We start from the raw sequence: 13,693 nt of genomic DNA on the forward strand, positions 1-13,693 counted from the left end.
TTTCTCCTGGGATTGCAGTGCTTATTTTCCAAGTCACCAACAGTTCATCCGGACCAAAGGTGTTTTCTCTCTCTCCCCTCTCTTGGTCTGGGGACTCTAATTACTTTTAAATATTTTAATTAACCTATACTAAATGCATTATGGGCTTCCTCGATGACTTGGCAAGTAAAGAATCCATCTGCAATGCAGAAGACCCAGGAGACTCAGGTTCAGTCCCTCGGTCAGGAATACCCCCCAGAGGAGGGCACGGCAACCCCCTCCAGTATTCTTGCTTGTAAAATCCCATGGACAGAGGAACCTGGTGGGCTACAGTCCATGGAGTCACAAAGAGTTGAGCACAACTGAGCGACCAAGAACATTAACATAACACATTAAACACATTAAGGATGGATATATATATATATATGGAGTTCTAACTACTGGACCAGGAGGGCATTCTCCTTGGTTTTGAATTTTATACCAAAAAACAAAATAGAATCATGGTCTCCTAGGACTGTTTTTTCAGCTACACTGTTTCTAAGACTTACCCACACTGCTCTGTGTTATAGGTCATTCATTTTTCACTGCAGTGTAACCTTTCCTCCGGTGGGGGCACAATCTATTTATCTGCTCTGTTGTCCATGGACATTTGGTTGATTCAGGCCATCATTACTGTGGAGTGCTCCAGGGACCCCTGGGCAATGGTTTTCTCTGGCATGTGTACCCCAGGGAGGATTACTGTGCCCTAAAGTTTGCTGTGTGTGCGCAGCCATGTCTGACTCTTTGCGATCCCATGAACTGTAGCCTGCCAGGCTCATCTGCCCAGGGGATTCTCCAGGCAAGAATACTGGAGTGGGTTGCCTTTTCTAAGGTATGCAGATGTGAAAATGCAAGTGGTTTTCCACAGTGGTTGTACCAATGTACACAGTCACCAGCATGTTTAAAAATGACCATTGATCTATGTCCTCTCCTGTGACCCTCATTTCATCATTCTTGTTTCATGTCAATCAGAAGGTGTGGACTTCTCATCGTAATTCGCATTTCCTGTTTGCTGAGGAGGTTGTGCTGTCTTCCTGTCCTTATTGATGTCTCTGGTCTCCTTTTCCGACGTTTATCAATTCTAGACCTTCTTCTTCCGTCAGCTGTAAATATTGCCTGCTGTCTCCTCCCACTGTGTCAAGCACCCCTCGCCATCATGGTGCCCTTTGTTGAGCAGATGTCCTTTGATGTCATGGAGTTCATCAATTTTCGTCCTTTCTGGTTTCAAGTTTTAAGAAATCTCCCCCCACCTTTAGGTTGGCAAGATACTGTTTTACATTTTATTTTTGTTTATTGTAAAGTTTTATTTATGGTTGGCTGCGCTAGCAGGCTGCTGCAGCTACTTTCTTGCTGGAAGCGGGCTCCTCTAGTTGCAGCAAGCAAGGGCCACTCTCTAGTTGCGACTTGCGGGCTCTAGAACTTTGGCTCAAGAGTTGTGGCACACAAGCTTAGTTGCTCCGGGGCATGTGGTATGTGGGATCTTCCCAGACCAGGGATCAAACACATGTCCCCTGCGTTGGCAGGCAGATTCTTAACCACTGGGTCACCAGGAAAGCCCTACATTTTATTTGAACTGTAGAGCTCACTGTTCACGTGTTATCTTTAGTTAATCTGGAGCTCGCTTTTGCACATGGTATTTATTTTCTTTATGATTTATTTTCTTTATATGATGAGTCAGTTTTCCTGACACCGTCTATTATACTAAACAACTGGCCTTTCCCCAAAGCTTCTGGGAAGGCCCCGCTACACCTCAGCCTCTTTCTGAGCTCTCTGGTCTGTTTTTAGTGTGTCTGTCTATTCTTGTAGACAATTTGTATTACAGTGATTATAAATGCTTTAGTATATAATAGGGAAAACTCTCTCTTTACTCTTCCTTTCTAGATTCTTGCTGCTGCTGCTAAGTCACTTCAGTCGTGTCCGACTCTGTGCGACCCCATAGACGGCAGCCCACCAGGCTTATGGATTTTTAAATTCTTTATTATACATTTCAGAGCAAATTTATCAAAGTCCTCAAAAATCCAACTGGGTTTTTTATTGAGATGGTGTTGAATTTATAATTTATCACAGGAGAAATAACATCTTTATAATGTTATTATAATCATATCTAAGATGGAATGTCTTATTTATTCAGATTATCTTTCTTTATAGAGGTTCTTTGAGTTTTGGTTAATACTTAGATACTTTTTAGTTTTTATTTCTATTATGAATGTTATTTTTATTGTATTTTCTAGGTGGTTATTACTGGTGTAGAAAATTGCTATTGATTTTCATAAATTAATCTCACATCTGGCAGCATATACTGAACTCTCATGTATATTGATTCTTTTGGTCCCTGTAGGGACCATGTCACCTATAAACAGTGTTAATTTTATCTTATACTTCCCAACTCTTACACTGTCTGGGGTTTTTTTGTTTGTTTGTTTGTTTCCTTTTTCAAAATTTCCTTAGAGTATTGGCCAGACATCAATTAGTGGTAACTGTGGCCAACCTTGGCTTGTCCCAAATCTTAAAGAGAATGTTTGTGACCCTTTGCCATTAAACCTAATATTTTCTGTAAAGAAATATTTGTTTTACAAATATAAGCCACATCAAGTTTACAAAGTTCCCTTATAAAGTTCCTAGTTTGCTAAGAGTTTTTGCTTGTTTATTTTAATTATAAATAGATGTGGATGTTTATCAAATGCTTTTTCTGTATTAGGATTTTCATATGATTTTCTCTCCATACACTCTTACAGATAAAACCTTTTTGATCCTGGTGTATTTTTTTTTTTAATTCAGTTGGATTAAGTTACCTAACGTGCTTTAAGATTTTGCAGCTATGTTCAAAAGTGAAATGGGCACATAATTTTCTTTTTGTTCATTTGTTTGTTTTTCCAGCTGTATTAAGCTATAATTAACACCTAACAGGAGAAGGCAATGGCATCCCACTCCAGTACTCCTGCCTGGAAAATCACATGGACGGAGGAGCCTGGTAGGCTGCAGTCCATGGGGTCGCTAAGAGTCGGATACGACTGAGCGACTTCACTTTCACTTTTCACTTTCATGCATTGGAGAAGGAAATGGCAACCCACTCCAGTGTTCTTGCCTGGAGAACCCCATGGACGGGTGGGCTGCCGTCTCTGGGGTTGCACAGAGTCGGACACGACTGAAGCGACTTAGCAGCAGCAGCAGCAATACCTAACATTGTGTAAGCTTATATAAAGATCACCTACAATAAAGATAACTGATGCATCCATCACCTCATTTTTTTGTTATTGTGGTGGTGGTGAGAACATTGGAGATCTGCTCCCCAGTGGTTACGAATCCACCTTGCAATGCAAGGGACACAGGTTTGATCCCTGGTCAGGGAACTAAGATCCCACATGCCTTTCGGAACAACTGAGTCTATGCATTGCAACTACTGAAGCCCACACCAAAACTAAGACTCAGTGCCGCCAATAGTTAATTAATTACTTAATTTAAAAAATAATTTTAAAAGATCTACCCCTTAGCAACTTTCAAGGGTACGGTACAGTATTGCTGCCTGTAGTCACCATACTGTAGCTTAGATCCCCCAGCACGTATTCGTCTTATACTTGGAAGCTGGTACCCTTTGACCAACATCTCACCACCCCCTACCCTCTGTTTCCTGGCAACCACCAGCCTACTCTCAGTTCCTGTGAGTGTGGCTTTTCTAGGTTCCACATATAACTGAAATCGTACAGTATTCGTCTTTCTAGACGTCTTCGCTTAGCGTAATATCCTGAAAGTTCATCCGTGTAGTCACTATGCTTTTCATTCTCATGTTGTCCTTGTATGACTGAGGAGTCAAGATGACTGTGCTGATCCCTGGATTAGCGATATGGAGATCACTGGTGATCTAAGAAAAGCAGTCTGCTTGGAGTGGTGGGGCACAGGCCCCAGAGGAGTAGGATCAAGGGAGACTAAGAGGAGAGGAAGTGAAGACGGTGAGTTAAAGGAGAGAAAAGAGCAACAGCTTGAGAGGAAAGTAGGGTCAGGGGAGTTTTGTTTTCTGTATTTTCAGTGAAAGAACCCGCCTGCCAGTGCAGGAGACATAAGAGACACGGGCTCAGTCCCTGGGTTGGGAAGATCCCCTGGAGGAGGGCAAGGCAACCACTCCAGTATTCTTGGCTGGGGAATCCCATGGACAGAGGAGCCTGGTGGGCTGTAGTCACACGACTGAAGCGACTTAGCACATGATTCCTACTGGCATGCAGTGGTGTTTCATCGTGGCTCTAATTTGTATTTATTTAATTAAATACGGTGTTAAACATCTTTCTCATGCTTATTTGCCATCTGTATATCCTCTATGGTGAAGTGTTTGATCAGGTGTTTTTTTTTTTACCCATTTATTAATATTAATTTGAGTTGTACTTTTTCTTACTGATAAATTTTGAGAGTTCTTTATATATTCTGAACATCCTTTGTTAGACGTTCAATGTGCAGATCTGTAGTTTCCCTTTCTATTTAACAATGTCTCTTACAGAGCAAAACTTTTCTTAAGTACAGGTTTTCAGTGTTTTCTAAGTCATTCTGTTGGTGCCATGCCTAAGAACTCTTTGCCTAAATCCAGGCCGTAAAGACTTTCTCCTATTTTTTTCTAAAAGTTTTATAGTTTTACATCTGACTTTTAAATCTGTGCTCCATTTTGAGTTAATTTTTGTATAAGAAATAAGATTTAGGTCAAAGTTCATTTTTTGAGTACGTGGATGTCCAATTTTTCTCGCACCATTTGTTGAAAAAAATTAAACTTTTTCCACTGAATTGCTTTTGCACATTTGTGGAAAATCCTCTCAGTCATATTTATGTGGATGTGTTTCTGGGTTCTCTGTTTTGCTCCACTGATCTGTGTCTGTCTTTTCTCCAACACCACACATTCTTGATTATAGTTGTATAAGGTCTTGAAATCAGATGGACTGATTTCTACCACTTTTTTCTTTTATCTAATCTATTTGTTTTGCTTTTCCACATAAGTTTTAGAATCAGTGTGTCTATATCTACAAAAAAAAAAAATTGTCCTGGGATTTTTACTGGAATTATGTTAAATCTGTAAATCATTTTGAAGATAATTGACGTCTTTATTATGCTGAGCCTTTCAATCCATGGGCACAGTGTGTCTCATTACCTATTTAAATCTTCTGTGATTTCTTTTATCCGCCTATTGTAGTTTTCAATATACAGATTATGTGCATGTTTTGTTAGATTGTTTTACCTATTTATTTTTACATTTTATATTATTTTTATTGTTTATTATCATTTTATATTTCATTATTTGTATTTTTTAATATTTTAATCTATTTTCCCTACTTCACTTATGAGATGGGTGATTGTAATTAATATAGCAAGTTTTTTAGAATTTTGGTTTCCAATGGTACATTGTTGATCAATAGAAATGTAACTGATTTTTTTTAATATGGACCATTTTTTGAAATTATATATTTATTTGTTTTTGGCTACACTGGGTCTCTGTTGCTGCATACAGGTCTTCTATAGAACTGTGATTGATTTTTGTATTGATTTGGTATCCTGTGACCTTGCTAAGCTCATTTATTAGAGGATTTTTTTGTATGTTCTTTGAAACTATCTACATGGATAATTATGTCATCTGTAAATAGAGATAGTTTGGGTTTCTTCTTTCTAATCCGTGTCCGTGTGACCCTGCTGTCCATTTTGATGTGTTGTGATTAAATAAAAGATCTGGTCCCTACCCTACAGACAGAGAACTTGAAATTTTACTTTCTACTCAAATGTGAATTAAGCCCGTACACGAAATGCAGCCAAGCAGCAGTGTGATGAGCCAAGAGGGGTGCCCTTCCCATTCCTGGGGGAAATCTGGGAGGGCTGCACGGAGGAGGTGGTCCAGGAATTGGGTCTTAAAGGTCAAGGTGCCCTGTAACTTGTCTCTGTTTCCTTTCCACCTCCCCTTGTTTAGTGCGTTTCCAGTACAAGACTCACTCCCACCTCCCACCCCCATCCCACCATATGGCTGAGAGGGTGGGCATGCTCCAGGTGAGCCCAGCAGGGAGGGCCCATTGTGTGTGAGGAGCAGGGCAGCAGAGAGACCAGGAGGCACACCTGAGTGTGTTGTTGAGCGGCAACCGATCCATTTGTGCAGTGCACAGCCTGGGCAGCCGTACCTGGTAGTCACACAAGGAGAGTCTCCCCACTCCTTACTTCCACCCAGAGCCGGGCACCCACACTGGAAAGAGGGGCCAGGGCCACATGTCCCACCTCCTGGGTCTGTGTCCCCCCAGACAGCAGCGACAGTGAGCTGGAGCTGTCTGCAGTGCGCCACCAGCCAGAGGGGCTTGACCAGCTGCAGGCACAGACCAAGTTCACCAAGAAGGAGCTGCAGAGCCTCTACAGGGGCTTCAAGAACGTGAGTGCCCCACATCCCCCACCCCCAGGCTTGGCCCTGACCCCCCGGCTCCCCTTTGCTGGCTCCAGGGTGCTGGCACAACTTCTGGAAATTCCCCGTAGCACAGTGCATACCCCAGGGTCTTATGGGGCTCGTGTTCTGTGGGACAGCTGCCTGGGGGGAGGGCCAGGGCCCTTCCCTTATGAGTGTCTCAGCACTGGTGCAGTGGAGGACCATGGGGACAGACCAACCTAGCATGAGGGTCCTGTCACCCTTCCCGCCTGCCCCTCCCATGATGCCCACTCCACTGGGCTTTCCCCTGCCTGGGGCTGGGGGAGCCCAGCAGTGCCTTGCGCAGCAGGCATTGGCCAGAGGGAAGAGAGAGGCCAGGCCCCCTGGAGTCGGGGTGCAGGGCAGGGTGGCTGGGGTCACTGAGAGGAGTCCCTTCCTCCCACAGGAGTGCCCCACAGGCCTGGTGGACGAAGACACGTTCAAACTCATTTACTCACAGTTCTTCCCTCAGGGAGGTGAGTCCAAGGTCCACGATTCCTCCCGAAGTCCCCACTTCCCTGTGGCCGCCCTCCAGAGTGTGGGCTTCCCTTTTATAGGGAGAGGACCCGCAGCCCCCCCACATCCTCCCCACCATTCCTTGCCTGGTGCTGCCTCCACCCAGTAGGAAGGGCGGACTCCAGCCCGGGACGCGGTGGGAATGCCCAGTGGAGCAGCGTGGGGTTGGGACCTGGGCGGCCGGGCAGCCTGGACACCCCAGCCTTGCCCTCGGTCTCCCTAGATGCCACCACCTACGCACACTTCCTCTTCAACGCCTTCGATGCCGATGGGAATGGGGCCATCCGCTTTGAGGTAGGTCCCTGTCAACCGCTCCCGCATGCCTGGCTCCTGCATCTCCCAGACGCGGTACCACCCCCTCGGGGCCATCCAGAGGCTCAGACGTGACCCTGGTGTCAGCGGCCCAGCGTGTCACCCAGGGAACACATGGACTCGTGGGGCTGGCCCTGGGCCTGACTGAAGTCAGGGTAATTCGAGTTTGCTGTCCGGCCATCCTATTCCCAGCCTTTCCTTCCAGCCCTGCCAAGCCAAGGTGCACCGAGGTGGTAATGATCCAATGGAAATTTGTATTTGAAAAAGGGAGCAAGGTTAACTAGAGGTCTGTGCCCAGAATTTATCCCTTTGCCCCCAAACAGGCAGAGCATCCCTGCCTGAACAGGCTTGGGGGTTGTCCCAGCCACAGTGTGAGCCAGCCTCGTGCTCCCCACCACTGGGAAAGCAGCCGCCTGCCCCCAGGAGGGCCCTGCCTGGGCTCTGAGCAGGCAGCACGTGGGCCCCACTGACACCCGGCCACACGGCATCAGTTGAGAGAGGCCCCAACCGCGGAGCCCAGGCCCCTAAAAATAGCTGCAGGCAAAAAGCTGAAACCTCTTTGGAGAGGAAAACCTTGCTGAGAGCCAGGCTTAATCAATAACCACCCAGCTCGGCTTCCAAGGCCAAGGGCAGCTGACCGGAAAGTGAGAGAGAAAGCCCCTGGACCGGCCGGGGTAATAACCCGAGATTCCGCTCAGCTTCCCTTTATGCTCGCATTCAGCCCGGCTCACTGACATCAGGCCCGGGCGGGGCGGCCCAAGGGCATCGCCAGCTCTGTGCCCACAGGGGCCCCACCCTCCCTGGACCACGCCTGTAGTGTGCCTGTGAGCTCACAGTGTTTTCGGCTTTTCTGTTTTCAGCTCTGCCTGCACAGGGTAAAATTAGAGTCGGTCCAAAGGAGTCAATAGGGAGCATTCAGTCTTCTCCCTGGTCCCACCCCAGCCTCCACCATGACCAGGTTCTTGCGTGTCCTGTGAGAGGCACCTGAGGCTCCTGGGAGTGAAGTGCCAGAAGCAGCTGTGTGGCCCACCCAAGCAGGGCTTTGATGAGGGTGTCTCTTGTTCAGGAGTCGGATGACCAGACCGCTTAGCGAGGCCCTGGCACAGTGCCGGCTGTCAGGAAGGCCTCTGTCAAGCTCCTGTGGTCCCTGCTCTCACTGTGGTCCCTTGGACGTGGTCGATGGTGGATCTTTGTTGGGGGTGCGGGTGCTGATCCCCTTCTGCTAGGCACCGTCTCAGAAGGTTGTGCATCTCTGGCATGAAATCAATTTCTCAGGTTCCTTCCAGGGAAGTTTGTTTACCTTGAGGACCGTCTTCCTTGTTCACCTGCAGGATCTTGATATCAGAGCTCTGCTCTAGGAAGCCTTTTTGGAGTCTACCTCTCAGGGACCTTCCACTGGGCAGGGCCTAATTTTGGTTGCACCACAGTGGGGACCCCTGTGGTCAGGAAGAATCTGGAGGGGGTGGGGTGGGGGGACATTCAGCCCACCTCGCTGCCTCAGACCAAACCTCTCAACGTGGCCTTAAAACCAAAAGTCAGGGGGCTTCCTTGGTTGTCCAGTGGTTAAGAATCCAGCTTCCAGTGCAGGAGACGTGGGTTCGATCCCTGGTCAAGAAACTAAGATCTCACTTGCTGTGGGGCAACTAAGACCCAATGCAGCCAAAAATAAAAATAAATATATGAATATTTTAAAACAAAACAAAGAAACCAGAAAGTCAGATCTGCTAATTAATATTTACAACGATTCAAATCCTTTTGTATATTCTTGAGATAAGACACATGTTAACTAGAATTTATTGATATGGTAGCTATGGCAAACCTAGACAGCATCTCAAAAAGCAGAGACATCACTTTGTGGACAAAGGTCTGTATAGTCAAAGCTATGGTTTTTCCGGTAGTCATGTGCAGATGTGAGAGTTGGACCATAAAGAAGACTGAGCGCTGAAGAATTGATGCTTTGGAACTGTGGTGCTGGAGAAGACTCTTGAGAGTCCCTTGGACTGCAAGGAGATCAAACCAGTCAATCCTAAAGGAAATCAACCCCAAATATTCATTGGAAGGACTGATGCTGAAGCTGAAGCTCCAATCCTTTGGCCACCTGATGCAAAGAGCTGACTCATTGGAAAAGACCCTGATGCTGAGAAAAATTGAGGGCACGAGGAGAAGGGGGCGACAGAGGGTGAGATGGTTGGATGGCATCACCAACTCAATGGACATGGGTTTGAGCAATATCCAGGAGGTGGTGAAGGATGGGAAAGCCTGGCGTGTTGCAGCTCTTGGGATTGAAAAGAGTCGAACATGACTTAGAGACTGAACAACAGAGTTGACTTCTTTTGCACTGGGAAAATGAACTGATGTTTGAAATGGTTTTAAAATTTTTTTTTAATTAAAAGAGCCCTCTGGAAAGTACTAAATACCTGTAACTTATAAACACCAACTTTTGATGTAGTAAGTATACCTCAATCATATGTGTGCTTAATGGGATTATATGGATTTTTTTGGCTGTGCTGGGTCTTCACTGCTGTGCAGACTTTTCTCTAGCTGTGGCAAGCAGGGGCTACTCTGTAACTGCAGTCCATAGGTTTTTTACCGCAGAGGCTTCACTTGTTTCAGAAGACGGGCTCTAGGCTCCTGGGCTTCAGTAGTGGTTGCAAATGGGCTCAGTAGTTGCGGTCCCTGGGCTCTAGAGCGCAGGCTCAGTAGCTGTGGTTCCTGGGCTCTAGCGCAGGCTCAAGAGTTGCGGTTCCTGGGCTCTAGAGCGCAGGCTCAGTAGCTGTGGTTCCTGGGCTCTAGCGCAGGCTCAGTAGTTGCGGTTCCTGGGCTCTAGTGCGCAGGCTCAGTAGTTGTGGTTCCTGGGCTCTAGCGCAGGCTCAGTTGTGGTTCCTGGGCTCTAGAGCGCAGGCTCAGTAATTGTGGTTCCTGGGCTCTAGCGCAGGCTCAGGAGTTGCGGTTCCTGGGCTCTAGTGCGCAGGCTCAGGAGTTGCGGTTCCTGGGCTCTAGTGCGCAGGCTCAGGAGTTGCGGTTCCTGGGCTCTAGTGCGCAGGCTCAGGAGTTGCGGTTCCTGGGCTCTAGTACGCAGGCTCAGGAGTTACTTCCTGGGCGCTAGAGCACAGCCTCAGTAGTTGTAGGGCACGGGTTTAGCTGCTCATTGGCCTGTGGGATCTTCCTGGACCAGGGGTTGAACCCGCGTCTCCCGCCCTGGCAGATGGATTCTTTACCACTGAGCTACCAAGGAAGCCCAGATTTCTTATCTTTTGTTAAAAGATGTATACTCAGTGGACCAAAATAATATCAAAGTATGTATGTTACTTAAATATATATATCTAAATCTCAAAAAAGTGAAAGAAATACAACACCTTTTCTCCTTTCCTGTACCTTCATTTTCTTCACTATACACACGAGACTTTCAGGCTCCAGTAGACTTACAGGGTGTGCTTTGAAAAACAGCATTGCCACCCGCAGACACGCCTCCTTTGTTTGGGCTGACTCTCCCTGTTTGTCTCCTTGCTGCCTGATGGTATCTTTTATTGCGGCTTCTCAAGTGCCCAGTTGAGACGCCGTCCCTTGGCTCTGCACGAGTGAGGAGTTGGGTCTCCCGCGCACTCACACACACCTTGCCCATCCCCTGGCTTTCTCTTGGTTTTCTCCTGACGGAATTTGTTCCCCAGCTGAGCCTGTCAGTGAACTGTGATTACGTTTCCCTTGCCTGCACAGATTTTTCTTTTGCCTACAGTTAATAGTCATTTGGCTGGCGTCTGGCATCACCGACTGGATGGATGTGAGTTTGAGCAAGTTCCGGGAATTGGTGATGGACAGGGAAGCCTGGTGTCCGTGGGGTCGCAGAGATTCGGACACGATTGAGCGACTGAACTGAAGTGAACTGTGACCTTACCAGTAATTCACCCTTGACTCTTTTCCTGTTGTCTCAATGAACATCTCCCTAGCCTCTGACCAGCTCCATCATCGTGGTGCTGATTGTCCTCTGTGGACCTGTTCTCCTCTCTCCTGGATTGGGTCTCCTGGTTCTGGACTCCTTCATCTTCTTCCTTGCTTTACTTTTTCTGCAAAAGCATGGGAGGTGCTGTGCTCATTTGCTTTGGTCGTGTCTGAAGCACGACTGTGACCCCATGGACTGTAGCCCACCAGGCTCCTCCGTCCGTGGGATTTCCCAGGCCAGAATACTGGAGTGAGTTGCCATACCTTCCTCCAGGGGATTTTCCTGATCAAACCCTCGTCTCCTGGATTGCAGGCAGATTCTTTACCGCTGAGCCACCAGGGAAGCTCCTTTCAAAAGCATATCTTCCAGGAATTTCCTGCAAAAGGCTGCCTGGGAGGTCATTTCTGAGCCTTAGACACCTGCGAGTACCTTTGTTCTGTCCTCCGCCTTTCTGTTTGTTTTTAAATTTTATTTGGCCCGTCTCAGCTGTGGCACGCGGGCTTAGTTGCTCTGCAACATCTAGGATCCTAGTCCCCTGACCATGGATCGAGTCTGTGGCCCCAGCATTGCAGGGCGGAGACTTAACCTCTGGAACACCAGGGGAGTCATTCCGTTCTCACTCTTTTTGACCTGTTGTGTGGAACCAGAGCTCCGGCAGAAGCTGTTTCCTACTGATTCCTGGTCCTGTGGACAGGACCTGATTTGGTGATTGTTGTAGTTTCGGTTTGGTTTTGTTCTTCTCTCTGGAAGCTCATAGGATCCTGTCACTGCACCCGTTTTCTGAAATGGCTTGTGATGGCCCAGCCACACCTCGGGCTGTTTGCCCTCATTGTTAGGTCCTTGGCAGGACCTAGACAATCACAGCCTTCCCCTTCATCCCCTCGTGGGCACGCCCCCTCCATTTCCTCAGCCTCTTCCTGGAACTCCTGCTGGTCGAGTTTCAGTCCCTCTGGAGTGGACTGCTCGTTATCTGCTTTTCTCTTCTCTTTTCCAGTTTGGCCTTTTCAGGCTGCTTTATGGAAGATTCCACGTGCTTTTCTAACCCTTCTTCTGAGTCTGTCATTTTCTTTTCTCATTTTTAATTCCCAAGAGCTCTTTCTTGTTCCCAGTGCCGACTTGAAAAAAAATAAATAAACACACAACCTGAGTTGTTGTTAAATCGCCAAGTCATATCCGACTCTTGGCAACCCCATGGACTATAGCCTTCCAGGCTTCCCTGTCCATGGAATTCTCCAGGCAAGAATACTGGAGTGGGTTGCCATTTCCTTCACCTGGGTATCTTCCCAACCCAGGGCTCGAACACACATCTGCATTGGCAGACACTGAGTCATGAGCTTCTCATAAAAAAAAAAAAACAACAACAAAACTACAACCTGAGAGTTGTGAGTTAAGTTTCATTTGGGGACAAAAATGAGGACTATAGCCAAGGAAGCAGCACTTGAGATAACTCTGAAAAGCTGCTCCAAAGAGGTAAGAGGTGGTGGTGGTGTTGTTCAGTCGCCCAGTGTCTCACTCTTCATGACCCCATGGCCTGCAGCACACCAAGCCTCCCTGTCCCTCACCATCTCCCAGAATTTGCCCAAGTTCGTGTTTACTGCATCAGTGATGCTGTCCAGCCGTCTCATCCTCTGACACCTTCTTCTCCTTCTGCCCTCGATCTTTTCCTGCGTCAGGGACTTTTCCAAAGAGTTGTCTGTTCCAATCGGATGACTAAAACACTGGAGTTTCAGCATCAGTCCTTCCAGTGAACATTCAGGGTTGATCTCCCTTAAGATTGACTGGTTTGATGTCCTTGCTGTCCAAAGGACTTTCAGGAGTCTTCTCCAGCACCACAGTTCAAAAGCATTGGTTCTTTGGCATTCTGCTTTCTTTACGGTCTAGCTCTCACAACTGTACATGACCACTGGGAAGACCATAGCCTTGACTGAAAGTGAAAGTGAAGTCGCTCAGTCGTGTCCGACTCTTTGCGACCCCATGGACTGTAGCCTACCAGGCTCTTCCATCCATGGGATTTTCCAGGCAAGAGTACTGGAGTGGGGTGCCACTGCCTTCTCCAGTATAGCCTTGACTATACTGACCTTTATCGGCAGGGTAATGTCTCTGCTTTTCAGCACACTGTCTATGTTGTCATCATTTTCCTGCCAAGAAACAATCGTCTTCTGATTTCATGGCTGCAGTCACCGTCCACGGTGATTTTGGAGCCCCAAAAGAGGAAATCTGTCACTATGTCCACCTTTTCCCCCTCTATTTGCCATGCGGTAATGGGGCCAGATGCCATGATCTTAATTTTTAAAAATTATTCAGTCTTAAGCTGGCTCTTTCACTCTCCTGCTTCATCCTCATCAAGAGGCTCTTTAGTTTCTCTTCGCTTTCTGCCATTAGAGTGGTATAATCCGCATATCTGAGGTTGTTGATGTTTCTGATGTGGGTCAGCATATATGTGATTTTGGTGAAGGGGGAGTACACACAATCAAGCACATATTTTTTGCAGAAGGTTTCTG

The 13,693-nt window shown here is 47.1% G+C and overlaps 1 protein-coding gene across 3 annotated transcripts in view; it reads left to right on the top strand.

Annotated features, from left to right (window-relative positions):
• The window catches only part of KCNIP3 (Kv channel interacting protein 3, calsenilin), a 96,357-nt gene that overhangs the window by 76,489 nt on the left and 6,175 nt on the right, over positions 1 to 13,693 (top strand). For 2 of the 3 annotated variants that reach the window (XM_010829572.1, XM_010829574.1), the window contains 3 exons: positions 6,273 to 6,397; positions 6,834 to 6,903; positions 7,167 to 7,237. In XM_010829572.1, the coding sequence (XP_010827874.1) occupies positions 6,273 to 6,397; positions 6,834 to 6,903; positions 7,167 to 7,237 (266 nt within the window). Of the gene's footprint in view, positions 1 to 3,216; positions 3,966 to 6,272; positions 6,398 to 6,833; positions 6,904 to 7,166; positions 7,238 to 13,693 lie in introns of those variants that run through there. The other variant, XM_010829573.1, reaches the window with a different exon arrangement.

The sequence above is a fragment of the Bison bison genome, unplaced genomic scaffold (genome assembly GCF_000754665.1).
Source record: "Bison bison bison isolate TAMUID 2011002044 unplaced genomic scaffold, Bison_UMD1.0 scf7180017864508, whole genome shotgun sequence".
Taxonomy (NCBI): Eukaryota; Metazoa; Chordata; class Mammalia; order Artiodactyla; family Bovidae; genus Bison; species Bison bison.